The sequence below is a fragment of the Pristis pectinata genome, chromosome 14, assembly GCF_009764475.1.
Source record: "Pristis pectinata isolate sPriPec2 chromosome 14, sPriPec2.1.pri, whole genome shotgun sequence".
In the NCBI taxonomy this organism is placed as follows: Eukaryota; Metazoa; Chordata; class Chondrichthyes; order Rhinopristiformes; family Pristidae; genus Pristis; species Pristis pectinata.
This window is the reverse complement of record NC_067418.1, coordinates 6,681,744-6,698,815: the sequence shown is the minus strand read 5'-3', so window position 1 is coordinate 6,698,815 and position 17,072 is coordinate 6,681,744. Positions and strand designations below refer to the sequence as shown.

Here is a 17,072-nt window from a genome sequence, read left to right as displayed (position 1 = left end):
AATGAGTGGGGTGGGAGGGGTCCTTGATTATCTTGGCTTAAAAGCAAACTACAATGATATAAGGCCTGAACTGACCATGTCAGATTGGCGATCTACATTAGGAAGTACAAGAGTAAACAAAAAATGGAAAACATTTGAAATATTAATCCATAATTTACAGCAAATATATATCCCATTAAGACAAAAAAACCCAACAGAGAAAAATGATCCAAATAACAAGAGAATTTAAAAGTAGTTGTAGATCAAAGGAAAAGGCTTATAAATTGTCAAAATAAGCACTGTCTGATTGGGAATACTTCAGATTTCAGCAAAGGAGGGCCAAGAAATTGATAATGAAAGAAAAAATAGAATATAAGAGTGATCTAGCGTGAAACATAAAACATAAAAACAGGCCACATGAAGAGGGGCGGCATGGTAGTGTAGTGGTTAGCATAACGTTATAACAGCGCCAGCGACTCGGGTTCAATTCCCACTGCTGTCTGTAAGGAGTTTGTATGTTCTCCCCGTGTCTGCGTGGATTTCCTCCGGGTGCTCCAGCTTCCTCCCATATTCCAAAGACGTACGGGTTAGGAGTTGCGGGCGTGCTATGTTGGCACCGGAAGCATGGCGACACTTGCGGGCTGCCCCCAGAACATTCTCAGTAACGCAGAAAGACACATTTCAGTGTGTGTTTCGATGTACATGTGACTAATAAATAAATATCTTACCTTATCTTTTACATGCAAAGAGGAAAAGATTAGCACAAGTTAATGTGGATCTTTTACAGAGAACTGTGGCAGAAATTATACTAGGGTATAAGGAAATTGAAGATAACCAAATATTTTGTGTCTGTATTCTTGGAAGAAAACATCCCAATAATAGTGGATAATGATATGTGTAGAGTGAATGAGAAGCTGAAAGACATTAACATTTGTAAACAATTTGCTTTGGAGAAATTAATGGACTAAAACTGATGTATCCCCAGGATACACTGCATCTCAAGGGTTTGAAGGAGGTAGCCTTGGAAATAGTTAATGCATTGGTTGTCATCTTGCAAAATTCCATAGATTCTAGAATATTTCCCTCAAATTGGGAAGGCATCACATACAACCCCACCACCTAAGAAAGAAAAGTGAGAGAATACAGGGAAATACAGAGCAGTCAGCCTGACATCAGTAGTTGGGAAAATGCTAGAATATACTGTTTAGCAAGCAATGATAAGGCACTTCAGAAATAGGATTGGGCAGGGTCCGTAGGGGTTTATAAAAGGGAAATAATGTTTGACAAACCTGTTGGAGATTTTTGAGGTTGTAACTAGCAGAATAGATAAGAGGGAACCCATGCATTTGGGTTATCAGAAGGCCTTCGATAAGGTGTCACGAAGTGTTATTGAGCGAATTTACAGTACAGGGGATCGAAGGTAACACATTATCATGGATTGAGCATTGCTTTCCAGGCAGTAAACAGGCAGAAGGAATAACCAGGCCATGTTTGAGTTCGAAGGCTGTAACATGGTGGGGTGGCTGAGGAATTAATGCTGAGCCCCCAGCTGTTGACAACCTACGTCAGTGATTTGGATGAGGTGACCAAGACTAAAATGTTTGGGCTTGTTGGTTGGAATGTGAGTAGTGAGGAGGATGCAGGTTAAGTGAATGGCATGACAGAGGAATGTAATCTGGAAAATGTGAGCTCATCCAATTGGTAGAAAGAATAGAAAGGAAGAATGTTTCTTTTAGATGTGAGAGACTGAAAGGTATTGGTGTTCAGAGGGACTTGTGTGCCCTTGTACACAAATCATTAAAAGTTAACATGCAGGTTCAGCAAGCAATTAGGAAGGCAAATGGGATGTTAGCTTTCATAAGTCGAGGGATCGAGTTTAAGAGCCGTGAGGTAGTGATGCAGTTTTATAAAACTCTGGTTAGGCCACACTTAGAGTACTGTGTCCAGTTCTGGTCGCCTCATTATAGGAAGGATGTGGAAGCATTGGAAAGGGTGCAGAGGAGATTTACCAGGATGCTGCCTAGTTTAGAGAGTATGCATTATGAGGAGAGACTAAGGGAGCTAGGGCTTTACTCTTTGGAGAGAAGGAGGATGAGAGGAGACATGATAGAGGTGTACAAAATATTAGGAGGAATAGATAGAGTGGACAGCCAACGCCTCTTTCCCAGGGCACCAATGCTCAACACAAGAGGGCATGGCTTTAAAGTAATGGGTGGGAAGTTCAAGGGAGACATCAGAGGAAGGTTTTTTACCCAGAGAGTGGTTCATGCATGGAATGCACTGCCTGGGGCAGTGGTGGAGGCAGGTACATTGGTCAAATTCAAGAGATTACTAGTTAAGCATATGGAGGAATTTAAAATAGAAGAATATGTGGGAGGAAGGGGTTAGATCGTCTTAGGCGAGGTTAAAGGTCGGCACAACATTGTGGGCTGAAGGGCCTGTATTGTGCTATACTGCTCTATGTTCCATGTTCTATGTTGGGGCCTCTATTGTAACATGATCGGAATGGAAGAGCAAAGATGTAATTAAACAGGACCATGATGAAACCTTACCTGGAATATTGTATACAGATCTGGTCTCCCTACCAAAGGAAGGACATACTTACAATCAAGTGTATGGAATAAAGTTTCACCAGATTGATTCCTGGGATGGTGGGTTTGTTCTATGAGGAGAGATTAGGCAGATTGGGCCTATACCAAGTTTAATGAATGATAAATGATTTAATTGAAACATATAAAGTTTTTATGCAGATTGACAGGGAAGATGTAGGGGATGGTGAGATGAGAAACAATTCTTCACCCAACTGCTAGTGAATCTTTGAAATTCTCTACCCAGCTGAACTGTGGCAGTTCAGTCACCGAATATGTTCAAGATAAAACTAGGTAGATATTTGGATATTAAATGAATATGCATTTACCAGAGGAAAGTGGAAGTATTGGGACAGAAGTTTAGCTATAATCTTATTGAATAGTGGAGCAGACTCAGGGCACCAAAAGGCTGCTCCTGCTTCTCTATCTTATTTTTTAAGTTTGGTTTGGCATCTCTTACTGAAACTAGCCAGTGGTCAAGGATTATAGACACACATTCTGGCTTAGTTAGCCATCACTGATTTAACAGTGACATCACTTAAAGTACATTGCTGTAAAGTGATTTGGGATGTCCAGATTATACAAACAAGTGCACATCTCTCTTTGGCCTTCATCCATTACTGTATAGGAGAAATAACTCCAAAGTTCTTGGTTTGGAGATTGGACATGTTGCTGCTTCACATTCTCTAAAATCACAGCTGTGCGTACTTAATATGGACTTAACATATTAACTTAACAATACCTATATCTCTTAGATGCATTTATCAGAAGTCCAAAATGTGCTAATGAAAGAACGCCCGTCAGTTCTCAGCAAGTTGGTCTCCAGTCAAAGGCTTCTGTACAGTCAACCAAACGTTAAGAGAGTTCTGGCATATCTGAATGGTGATTGCCCAGATCAAGGAGTATATGCCTGGGGCAAGACTATTCCAGAGGTAAGGACTCTTTGCTTCCTTCCTATCAGAGGTCATGGACTCTTAACTGTTACTATGTCTGATCAAGCAGTATTGAGAACTCACGTAAGCAATTACCAATTTCAATCACAAAAATAAATATATTTTCCCTTCCAAATGCTCACTTAATCATTGCCTGAACTCCTCTAGGGGAAAATGAGCCAGCCTGAGTGTAGTCTCACTGTGAATGGGATAACGGTTAGCTCCTGTCTTCGTATGCCTGCACACAGATAGGCAACCAACTAGTGAGCCAACAATCCTCATGGGGTTGCATTTTAAGGAAGGAGCCATTTGAAGATGTGGACATATAAAGTCCACTTTAAACATTGATGAGGACATACAACTGTATGAGGAGTTGTATTTCCTTGTAAGTGTTTAAAGTGGACTTTAATCAATGAGGGTGAAGAGGTGATTGCAGTATGCAATGAGACTATGACTAAGTGGTTGCTTTTCATTGGGTGGCAAAACAGAGGTGGCACTGCTTGAGGTGGATGGGAAGATGGCTATGCCTTTAGTGGCTCAGTCCAAGGGTTCAGTCTGACACAGGTTCATTCTAAGTACAGTACCAGCTAGAACTGAGAACAGATTTGATGAGGGATGACTCAGTTTAAGGTATGGAAGATACAGATACTTAGCTATAGCAATTTACTGGGCAGTTGGCTTAAGTTTATGCACAGCAATATGTTGTCCGTCACGCTTCTCAACTATATCAAGAAACCTACACAAACATTTCCACTGTGTCATAAAACATAGAAGATAGAACACTACAGCACAGTACAGGCCCTTCGACCCACAATATTGTGCTGATATTTTATCCTGCTCTAAGATCTATCTAAACCTTCCCTCCCACATAGCCCTCCATTTCTCTATCATTCATGTAGCTAAGAGTCTCTTAAATGTCCCTAATGTATCTGCCCCCACAACCTCTGCAGGCAGTGCGTTCCACACACCCACCACACTCTGTGTAAAAAACTTGCCTCTGACATCCCCCTTATACCTTCCTTCAATCACCTTAAAATTATGTCCCCTCGTGTTAGCCATTGTCGCCCTGGGACAAAGTCTCTGACTGTCCGCTCGATCTATGCCTCTAATCATCTTATACACCTCTATCAAGTCACCTCTCATCCTCCGTCACTCCAAAGAGAAAAGCCTTAGCTCACTCAACCTATCCTCATAAGACATGCTCTCCAATCCAATCAACATCCTGGTAAATTTCCTCTGCACCCTCTCTGAAGCTTCCACATCCTTCCTATAATGAGGCAACCAGAAATGAACACAATACTCCAAGTGTGGTCTAAACAGAGTTTTATGGAGCTGCAACATTACCTCGTGGCTCTTGAACTCAATGCCCCGACTAATGAAGGCCAACACTCCATACACCTTCTTAATAACCCTATTGACCTGCGCGGCAACCTTGAGGGATCTATGTCTATGGTCTCACACTATAACATGCATGCCTGTAATGTCTACAGGGGGAAGCAATGATGCTGCAACTTGCAACTGAAAGCCTTGGTACACAGACAACTCCCAAGTGGTTTCTGTACTGGATTATTGTGGCACAACCCACCCTCATGTGCACCAAACCTGCGTCCCTTCTCTGCCAGGGACAGGATGAAAATACAAGTTGTTGTTATGCAGCAGACTGGAGATGCAGCTAACTTTGGAGCACAAGTCTTGAGCCAACAGCCAGCTACTTGACAGTCGCGATAGCCTCTGCTGTGTCTAGTGTTGGCTTCTGTGGCCTCCATTTAGCACACTTGATCGAAAGTTAGAACATAGAACAGTACAGCGCAGAACAGGCCCTTCGGCCCACAATGTTGTGCCGACATAGCTATTCCCTCCTCCCTACAGAATGCCCATATCCCTCTATTTTCCTCTCATTCATCTGCCCATCCAAAAGCCCCCAATGAATTTGCCTCTACCACCCTATCAGGCAACGCATTCCGGGCATCCACCACTCCCTCAGTAAAAAATGTATCCCTTATGTCTGTCTGAACCTACCCCCCCTCACCTTAAATGCATGCCCTCTGGTATTAGATTGCTCAATAATGGGAAAAAGATATTGCTTGTCCACCCTATCTATGCCCCTCATTTTATACACTTCCAACAGATCACCCCTCAGCCTCTGCCACTCCAGAGAAAAGACCCCAAGTTTGTCCAGCCTCTCCTGATAGCACATGCCCTCTAATCCAGGCAGCATCCTAGTGAACCTCCTCTTTGCCCTCTCTAAAGCCTCGACATCCTTCCTATAGTGAGGTGACCAGAATTGTATGCAATACTCTAAGTGCGGCCTAACCAGAGTTCTATAGAGATGCATCATAACTTCTTGACTCCTGTACTCAGTACCCCGATTAATAAGTGCAAGCATTCCATAAGCAAGGTTATTTCAAACTCTTCAGCCCTCACATGCTGGAAGACTCTTGGAGGATAGCACCTTCTGGCCAGGGTCCTTTTCTTTTCCCCCAGCCTTTAGTTTGCCTTCTCCTGCTCCCTGAGGGTGGGTTGTGCCACAATAATCCAGTACAGAAACCACTTGGGAGGTGTCTGTGTACCAAGGCTTTCAGATGGTTTGCTCCTGGTTTGGCTGCAGATCCAGCAGAGCAAAGATTAAAGCAAATAGATAGAAACATTCAGGAAATTCCAAAAGAGTTTCTGCACCAGTTTTGGTCACCCTGCTCTATAAGATGCCATTAAATTGGAAAGAGTGCAGAAAAGATTTACTAGGATGTTGCCAGGACTTGAGGGACTGAGTTATAGAGAGAGGTTGAGCAGGTTGGGACTTTATTCACTGGAGAGTAGGAGAATGAGGGGCAATCTTTTAAGAGATGTATAAAATCTTGAGAGGCATAGAAAGGGCGAATGCACACAGTCTTTTTCCCAGGGTTGGAAAATCAAGAACTTAAAGGGTATAAGTTTAAGGTGAGAGGGGCAAGATTTAAAAGGAACCTGCGGTGCAACTTTTACTCTCAGAGAGTGGTCCGTATATGGAGTGTGCTGCCTGAGGAAGTGATTGAGGCAGGTATGTTAACAGCACTTATAAGCTGCTTGGACAGTAAAGGTTTAGAGGGATATGGGCCATACACGAACAAATGGGACTAGTTTAGATGGGCATCTTGGTCGGCATGGACCGGTTGGGCTGAAGGGCCTGTTTCTCTGCTCTATGACTCTATGACAGACATCCACAGAACCAGCACCTGTGAGATCTGCTCCAGCAGACACCATATTTAAAACTGCAAGTCATTGATAATCTCTTTAAATCGTGCAAATGCAGAGCTTGTCCTTGCTGTATAGTGTTCAGGTGTGTGGCAGTTGCAGATGGGAGAGTCAACTTAACAGGGGATACATCAGTTGTGCTTTGCACCAAGATTACCATCACTCCATATGCTCTGTTTGCTTCCGAATGTCCGTGTGACATATTCAGAACCACATGATCAGAAGTTTCATTGTGTACCATGCATGCCAATAGCTCCCAGAGGATTTTGAAGGATTTCTAATTCAATTCCTTGGGACTTAATGTAGATGCATTATGCAGTTGAATTTTTAGACTATAAAATTCAGCCATTCAGCTGTCAAGCTTGTGCTGGTTCTTTGCAAGTAATTTACCATGAGTCAACTCAAGTCGAGGTTATTGTCGTATGCACAAGTACGGTGAGGTACAGGTACAATGAAAAACTTGCTTGCAGCAGCATCACAGGCACGTAGGTACAGACAACACACAGAACATAAGTTTAAAATAAATTAAACATAAATTATCCAAGACAGTAGTTGAGCAAAAAAAGTGCACAAAGCAAGACATTAGTGCAAAAAAAACCACAGAGGTAAATCCATGGTAGTATAAGAGGTGGTCCATAGTGTCCTGTTGCTGAGGTAGGGTTAGGGTTGTGCAGATCAGCCCAAGAACCTGATGGTTGTAGGAAAATACCTGTTCCTGAACCTGGTCGTGTGGGACTTCAGGCTTCTGTACCTCCTGCCCGATGGTAGCAGTGAGGAGGGGGCATGACCCAGATGATGAGGATCCTTGATGATAGATGCCGCTTTCTTGAGACAGTGTCTCATGTAAATGCTTTCAATGAATCAGAATCAGATATTATTATCACTAACATATCATGTGAAATTTGTTGTTTTGTGGCAGCAGTACAGTGCAAAGACATAAAAGTCTATAAATTACAAAAATAAATATAGTGCAAAAAAATGGATAATGAGGTAGTATTCATGGGTTCATGGATCATTCAGAAATCTGATGGCAGAGGAGAGGAAGCTGTTCCTGGATCACGAGTTTGAGTCTTCAGGCTCCTGTACCTCCTCCCTGATGGTAGTAACGAGAACAGGATATGTCCCGGATAGTGAGGATCCTTAATGATGGATGCTGCCTTCTTGAGGCACCGCCTCTTGAAGACAATGATCGGGAGGGCTGTGCCCATGATGGACAGGGCTGTGTTCACTATCCTCTGCAGCCTCTTACATTCCTGTGCATTGGAATTACTGTACCAGGCCATGATGCAACCAGTCAGGATACTTTCAACAGTAATCTGTAGAAGTTTGTGAGAGTATTTGGTGACATGCCAAATCTCCGTAAGCTTCTAAGAAAGTAGAGGCACCGGTGTGCCTTCTTCTTGACTGATTATTTATGAAATATTTGGTGACTAAGTCTGAAATGATATATTACTTCCTGGACAACACTCAGTAAGTTATCTGTGAGACTCAAGAGTTTGGCCCCGAAGATAGACCTCTTTGCATTACGGTAATGTTAAATACAGCTTCACACACAATGGTTTGAGATACATTTATTACTACAGGATCAAGCAGCAGCTCATTGTAATTTAGAGGCTTTTCCCAGGGCTGAAATTGTTGCCACAAGAGGACACAGGTTTAAGGTGCTGGGGAGTAGGTATAGAGGAGATGTCAGGGGTAAGTTTTTCACTCAGAGAGTGGTGAGTGCGTGGAATGGGCTGCCGGCAACGGTGGTGGAGGCGGATACGATAGGGTCTTTTAAGAGACTTTTGGATAGATACATGGAGCTTAGAAAAATAGAGGGATATGGGTAAGCCTAGTAATTTCTAAGGTAGGGACATGTTCGGCACAACTTTGTGGGCCGAAGGGCCTGTATTGCGCTGTAGATTTTCTATGTTTCAGATGTTACTCAGAGCAGTATAGATTACTCTATGCATTAGCAATGTCTCAGTGCAACATAGATTACCATATGCTGCTCAGTACAATATAGTTTACTATATGCAGCAGCTGTGACTTAGGGCAATAATGATTAGTATATGTGTTAGCTGCTGCTCAGTTGCATATAGATTACTGTAGACATCAACTGTGACCTGATTCAATATATATTACTACAGGAGTAAGCTGTGGCTTGGGGCACTGTGCATTATTATATGTTTCTGTTACTGGCCAGTGCAAAGTAGATTAAAATTTGTGCCAGATATGGCTCAATCCAAATTGATTACTATATCTGTCAGCGATGAATCAGTTCAATGTTGATTTCAGTATGTGTGAGTCATGACTCAGTGCAGTATAGATTATCATACATGTCAGTTGTGCCTTAGTGTAATATAGATAACTAAATGTACAAGGTTAAGGATCAGGACAATATAGATTACTTCATGAGGAAATTGTGGCTCAGTGAAATGCAGATAAATATATGTTTCAGTTGTGACTTAGTTCAATATAGGTTACAATAAGCATTAACTATGGCTCAATGCAACAGGGAATACTATATGCTGCGTCTATGGCTCAATGCTAGATTGATTACTATAAGTGAAAGCTGTGGTTCAATATAATAAAGGTTGCTACACATTGTAGCTTCAGTGAATGTGAAATATTAGATGCATCAGTTGTGGCTCATTATAATGGAGATTACAATAGGTATCTACCATGGCTCAGAGCAGTTTGGGTTGCTTTATGCGATACATGTGGCTCGTTACAATATAGATTGCTATACATGTCAGCTGTAGCTCAGGGAATTACATATAATTGTAAGCTTCAGCTGAAGCTAAGTGCAATATAGAGTCCTATAGATGCCAGTTACAGCTCTGTGTAAATAAATTAGTATACAGTATATGTGACAGTGGTTCAATGTAATGTAGATTACTATGGCTATGGCTCTGAGCAACATATAGACTGCAATAAATACCAGTGGTAATTCAGTGCAATATAGATTACTGTGTGTGTCATCTCTAACTCTATTCAGTAAAGATTTCAAGAACTCAGGAACATTAGAAAGTAGGAGCAGGAGTAGGCCACCTGGCCTGCTCTGCCATTCAGTATGGCTGATCTACACTGGGTTCAGCTCCTCTTCTGAGGATAAAAGATCAGGGAATGGAGGGTGCCCCGTAGCCCTCCATTCCCTGATCTACTTTCGCCTGAAATACTTCTAATGATCCAGCCTCTACATTTCTCTGGGGTAGAGAATTCTGGAGATTCACCACCCTCTGAAATTTCTATGCAGTTCCATTTTAATTGTCTGTCCCCTTATAAATATGTCCCCTCAGTTGAGACTCTCTCTGGAAACATCTACCCGTCATGCCCCCTCAGGATCTTATATGTTTCAATAAAGTCACCTCTCATTTTTCTATTACCACAAGCATTAGCTGTGGCTCAGTGTAATATATTGTTGTAGGAATCAACTGGGGCTCAGTGCAATATAGATTACTACATGTTCAGCTGCTGCTCAATACAATGTGGGTTACTTTATATATCAGATGTGACTCTGTTCAATATAGATTACAGTCTGTGTGAGTTGTGGATCAGTGCAGTATAGATTATCAATGTAGGTTACTTTATATGTCAGCTGTGGCCCTGGGCATTATACGTTATTACATACTTCATCTCTGGTTTGGTATGATATAAATTGCTTTATATGTCAGCTGGGACTCAGTATGGTGTAGAATACTATAAGCATCATTCGTGACTCAGGGCAATATAGATTACTATACACATCAAATGTGACGTTCTGCACACTAGATTACTAAGTGTATCAGCTGTAGCTCAGTTCAATATTGATTACAATATGCTTGAGCTGTGATTGAATGCAATATAGGTTACTATACCTGTCAGCGGTGGTATGGTGTAATGGAAGTCACAATAGGCTGAGGGTATGGCTCAGATTACTTCATGCAGATTACTTCATACATTAGCTCTGGCACAGTGCAATATAGATTATTATTCATGTCAGCTCTGACTCAGAACGGGAGATATTTTATGCTGCATCTAATGCTCAGTACAAGATAGGTTAATATATGTGAGAGCTGTGGTTTGGTGCAATATAGATTACTACATGCTCATCTGCTGTTCAATACGATGTAGATTACTTTATATATCACACACGTATACTGTGACTCCCATGAATACAGATTACTATGTTCATCAGCTGCAGTTTTGTGTAATAGAGATAGGTATCTGCTGTGGCTCTGTGTGATACAGATTGCTATATGTGTCAGACTTGACTCATTACAATATAGATTACTGTATGTGTTACCTGTGACACTGCACAATATACGTTACCATTGGTGTCAACTGCAACCAGAATAATAGAGATTACTATCTGAGTCAGCTATGGCTCTGGGCAATATACTCAGCAGCTATTGGCCAGTAGAATAGAAATGACTATGTGTTGGCTGTATCTTAATTCAGTATAGATTATTATATGGATACACAAGAGACTGCAGACGCTGGAATCTGGATCAACAAACAATGTGCTGGAGGAACTCAATGAGTCGAGCAGAATCTGTCAGGGGAAGGGAATTGTCAGCGTTTCAGGTCGAAACCCTGCATCAGAACTGAGATATTTCGACCCAAAACGTCGACAATTCCTTTCCTTCCACAGCTGCTGAGTTCCTCCAGCAGATTGTTTGTTGCTACAGAATATTATGTGCATCAGCTCTGACTCATTTCCATATAGATTACGATATCCATCAGCAGTGTCCCACCGCAGTATTTTTTTTCATTTTATTCATAGTGTGGGATCAGGACATCACTGGCAAGGCCAGGATTTATTGCCCATGCCCAGTTGTCCTTGAGAAGATGGTGGTGTGCTGCCTTTCAGTCCTTTTGGTGAAGGCGCTTCCACAGTGCTGGTTGAGGAGGATGTTCCAGGATTCAGACCCAGTGATGGTGAAGGACTGGTGATATATTTCCAAGTCCGGATGGTGTGCATATTGGAGGGGAACCTACAGGTTGTTCCCTTGCTCCTGCTGCCCCTGTCTTTTTTGGTGATAGAGGTTGCAGGTTTGGGAGGTGTTGCTGGAGGAGCCTAGGTGAGTAACTGCAGTGAATTTTATAGATGGCATACTCTATAGTGCCAGTAGTGGAGGGAATAAATGTTTACAGTTCCATTCGAGTGGGTTGTTTTGTCTTGCATGTTGTTAAGCCATCCAAGCCAGCGAAGAGTATTCTATCACACTTCTGACTTATATCACAGAGTTGGTGGAAAGGTTTTGGAACGCCAAGAGGTAAGTCAATTGTCACAGGGTGGTCGGCTCTGACTGGCTCTTGTAGCCGCAGTATTTGTGTGGCTGGTCCAGTTGAGTTTCTGGTCACTGGTGACTTCCCAAGATGTTGATGGTGGGGTACCCGGCAATGATAATGTCAAGGGTGGACAGTTAGATTCTCTCTTGTTGGAGATGATCATTGCCTGGCACTTTTTTGCCACTTACCAACCCATTCCTCAGTGTGATCCAGGTTTTTGTTGGGTTCCTTCATTTGCTGAGGAGTTGCAATAGAATTGAACATTGTGTAATCGTACATGCATCTCCTTAATTCTGAGCTTATAGTGGAAGGAGGATCATTGTTGAAGTAGTCACGGATGGTTGGGCTTAGGACACTGTCCTGTGGAAATTCTACAGTGATGTTCTATGGCTGGGATGGTTGACCTCCAACAACCGCAGCCATCTTCCTTTGTGCAAGGAATGACTGTAAACAAAATCAGAATTATTATCACTGACATATGATATGGAATTTGTTGCTTTGATGCAGCAGTACAGTGCAAAGATATAAAAATCTATAAATTACAAAAAAAAAGGAATAACGAGGTAGTGTTCATGGGTTCATGGACCATTCAGAAATTTGATGGCGGAGGGGAAGAAGCTGTTCCTGAATCATAGAGTTTGGGTCTTTATGCTCCTGTGCCTCCTCCCTGATGGTAGAAATGAGAAGAGGGCATGTCCCAGATAGTGAGGGTCCTTCATGATGGATGCCGCCTTCTTGAGGCATTGCCTCTTGAAAATATTCTCGATGGTGGGGAGGGTTGCGCCCGTGATGGAGCTGGCTGAGTCTACAACCCTCTGCAGCCTCTTGCGATCCTGTGCATTGGAGCCTCCATGCCAGGCGGTGATGCAACCAGTTAAATGCTCTCCACTGTACATATATAGAAATTTGCAAGTGTCTTTGGTGACATACCAAATCTCCTCAATCTCCTTTAAGCCACTGGCATGCCTTCTTCGTGATTGCATCAATGTGTTGGGCCCAGGATAGATCCTCTGAGATGTTATAGACATTAGCATGATTTCCCCTTGATCCCCAGTCACTGTAGATTTCTCTAGTCATCTGTAGAGGTTTAGCACAATATAGATTACCCTATGTGCTACCTGTGGATCAGAACCATACAGCTTACAATATACATACGTCAGGTGTGGCTTGGGACATCATACATTATAATATGCTTCAGCTGTGCTCAGCTAAATAATGAAATTTAGATCGCTACACATCAGCTATTTCCCAATGCAATATAAATTAATATTGCACAGCAGCACAGTTAGTCGAGTGGCTGCCTCATAGTGCCAGAGACCTGGGTTCAATGCTGACCTCAGGTGCCGTTTGCCTGGAGTTTGCACATTCTCCCTGTGACCACGTGGGTTTTCTCCGGGTGCTCCGGTTTCCTCCCACATCCCAACAACGTGCAGGTTGTTGGGTTAATCACCTGTGGTAAATTGCCCCTAGTGTGTAGGCAAGTGATAAAATCTGGGGGACGTTGATGAGAATGTGGGGAGTATAAAATAGGATTAGTGTAGGATTGGTGTAACTGACTGTTGGATGGTTGGTGCAGCTGAAGGGCCTGTTTCCATGCTCCGTCTCTCTATGACTACGTATGGATCTTAGTGCAATATATATGTGTCAGTGTGGTTCACTATAACGGAGATTGCTACATGCATTAACTGTGGCTCAGTGCGCTAATATGAGGAGCACATGCATCAGCTATGGCTCAGTTGAATACAGATTACTATACACACTAGCTCTAACTCTTACAGATCACTGTATAATAGATCACTAGTTCACTGAAGCACAGAGAGGGTGGGCCTTTCATCCTCAGACAATGAAGGTACGTACGGAGACCCTGGAATCTTGGACCACTTACCATATGCACCTGAGACATGGACTATCTACAACAGGTACTTCAAGATACTGGAAAGGTTATGCCAATACTGTCCCTGCAGCATCCTCCAAATCTCCAGGAAGGATGAATGAAGAAATGTCAGCAGCTAATCCCAGGCCAACATCTCCAGCAATGAGTCCCTGATTATGATATTCATCTCTATTGGGCAGGCTTATGGAATCACAGAGTCATCGAGTTAGACAGCACAGAAACAGGCCCTTTGGCCCAACTGGTCCATGCTGACCCTTTAAACTAGTCCCATTTGCCCACATTTGGCCCATATCCCTTGTTGGATTCGACTGTTTATATAGTTTTTTTTTAACATGTATAATGTTTAATACACCTCAAGTGGCTGCACAAGGAATGGCCTCTTCCTAGCTTATTGGTTCGTCCATCAGATGAATATGTGTGTTCTCATCGGTTGGTTTGGCCACAGGTATCTAATAGCTTTCCTGATTGGACTATTGTTAGCTAAGGAGTACCTCTTATCTCAGGTATAAAAGGTGTAGCTTTTTGTTCATCACTCTCTTGCTTATCTCTCTCTCTCTCTTGCCTCTATCTCTCTCTTGCTTATCTTGCCTCTATCACTCTCTTGCTCTCTCCCCCCCCCACCCCGACCCTAGCTCATGTTCCGTTCCTTTTGTCTCGGCTCATCTCCCAGTAGTAAAGCCAGTGCCATGTGCTCTGTGACTGTTTCTTTGTTTTAAATTTTTCCAATAAAACTTTGTGAAGCACCAAGTTGTTTTCAACCCATTCCTGGACTCCTGAAAGAACCTGCGGATTCAAAAATAACCAGATCCGACACCCTCTAAACCTTTTCTATCCATGTACCTGTCCAAACGTCTTTCAAACGTTGTTATTGTACCTGCCTCAACCAGTTCCTCTGGCAGCTCATTCCATATACACACCACCCTCTGCGTGAAGAAGTTGCCCCTCAGGACCCTTTTAAATCTTCCCCCTCTCACCTTAAATCTATGCTCTCTAGTTTTTGATTCCCCAACCCTGGTAAAACCACTGTCTGCATTCACCCTATCAATGCCCCCCATGATTTTATACACCTCCATAAGTTCATTGGCATGCCCAACACCAGACTCCCAAAACGCTCCAGTCAAAGCTCTGTTATGGGAAAAGATTGCCAGGTGGACAAAGGAAAAAATTTGAGGATATTCCCAAAGTCTCCTTGAGAAGCTGCAACATCCCACCGACACTTGGGAATCCCTGGACCATGACTTGCTCAAAGTAGAGAAGGAGTATTCGGGGCGGAACTGAGAACCTCAAGGCCGTTTGCCGGGAGCACACAGAAGCCTGATGTGACTAACCACCCTCCTGTGCTGTCAGGCACCTCCTTATCCCGCCATGGAAGAATCTACTCTTCCCACATCAGCCTCATCAATCATCTCAGAGCCCACATAACCAAAGTGGAAGCAAGTCATCCTTGATCCCAACGGATTGTCTGGGATGAAGATGATATGAATCAGCTGTGCGCAGTCCAATACTTCATGAATCAACGATGATTCTCTCCAATATGGATTTCTGAGTCAGCTGTAACTTCAAGCAATGAAGATTACTATACGTATCAGCTGGGAGGTAGGGTCATATAGATGACATTGGAAGTCAGCTGTGCATGAGTATGGTATAGATCACTATCAACACCTGCTCAGTCTCAGGGAAATATAGATTACTATATGCATCAGCTGGGAGGTAGGGTCAGATAGATGACATTTGAAGTCAGCTGTGCATGAGTATGGTATAGATCACTATCAACGCCTGCTCAGTCTCAGGGAAATATAGATTACTCTATGCATCAGCTGTGGCTCCGGGTATTACACATTACTGAATGCTTTATTGATTCCTATATGCAACGTGTCTGATAGTGCAATATAGATTATGTGTGAGCTATATAAAATAGAATCTCTACATGCCTCTCCAATGGCTCAAAAATTATTGGTAATAATTGGGTAGTGTAGATTAAAGTTTGCTCTATATGGTTCAGTACAACATTGGATACTATGTGCATAAGCTGTGGTTCTGTGCAATATAGCATATGCATTACATACGCGTCACCTGTGACTCAGCGCAAGTCATCTCATGCCTTGAGCAGAAAATTATAGCTTGAATCCAGAAACCATCGTACTAAATCTCGACTGAAACTTCAGTGACATATCAAGGTGAAGCTGCGCTGTTGGATGTGCCACCTTTCACATAAGACATTAAACTAAGAGCAAAAAACAAATTGCTGGAGGAACTCAGTGGGTCAGGCATCATTTGTAGGGGGAAAGGAACCGTCGACATTTCAGGTCAAGACTCCGCATCAGGACTTGATTCAGGGCCTTGACCAAAAACGTCGACAGTTCCTTCCCCACCACAGATGCTGCTCGACCCGCCGAGTTCCTCCAGTAGTTTGTTTTTTGCTGTGGATTCCAGCCCCTGCTGTCTCCTGTGTCTCCATCAAACTAAGATTCTGTCTGGTCTCTCAAGCAGATGTAAATTCCATGACATTGTTTTGAAGAGAAAGGACATTCCAGCCAATATTTACTGTTCATCAACTTCTAAAAACATTCAGTCAATTGATTACTTTGTTCACAAATTGGCAGTTGCATTTACTACATTACAGTTGTGGCTACACTTCAAAAGTGACTACAGGGTATTTCAGGACAACTTGGGTTTCTGAGTCTAATGCACTGGAAATACCAGTTGAAATGCCCCGGTCATTCTTCTCTCCCCTTCCATTGGGCAGAAGATACAAAAGCCTGAGAGCACGTACCACTAGGCTCAAGGACAGCTTCTATCCCGCTGTTATAAAACTCTTGAACAGACCTCTTGGACAATAAAGATGAACTCTTGATCTCTCAATCTAGCTTGTCGTAGCTCTTGCACATTATTCGTCTCTGTAACTATGACTATATGATGCATTCTGTTCTTGCTTTTCCTTTTGTACTACCTTGACGTACTTATGTATGGAATGATCTGCCTGGATGGCATGCAAACAAAAGCTTTTCACTGTATCTCGGTACATGTGACAATAATAAACCAATTACCAATTCCTTATTTTTCGTCACTGAAGTATACAAATTAAAATATTTTATTTATGTAATATTACCATAAAATACCGTTCCTTCTGTTATTTGTTTACCAGCCCTGGTCGCGATGGTGTGTATCTAGAATTGTTCTTTGCCTCCC

General features: G+C 42.6%; 1 protein-coding gene across 6 annotated transcripts in view; it reads left to right on the top strand.

Moving 5' to 3' along the window:
* Nucleotides 1–17,072, top strand: part of LOC127577799 (doublecortin domain-containing protein 1-like) — a 282,541-nt gene that overhangs the window by 234,546 nt on the left and 30,923 nt on the right. For 5 of the 6 annotated variants that reach the window (XR_007957440.1, XR_007957439.1, XM_052029374.1 and 2 more), the window contains one exon: nt 3,323–3,499. The exons of the other annotated variant lie outside the window; for it this stretch is intronic. Coding sequence is in view for 3 of the 5 variants with exons in the window: in XM_052029374.1 (XP_051885334.1) it covers nt 3,323–3,499 (177 nt within the window). In the remaining 2 variants the exon portion in view is untranslated. The remainder of the gene's footprint in view (nt 1–3,322; nt 3,500–17,072) is intronic. 6 annotated transcript variants of the gene reach the window in all.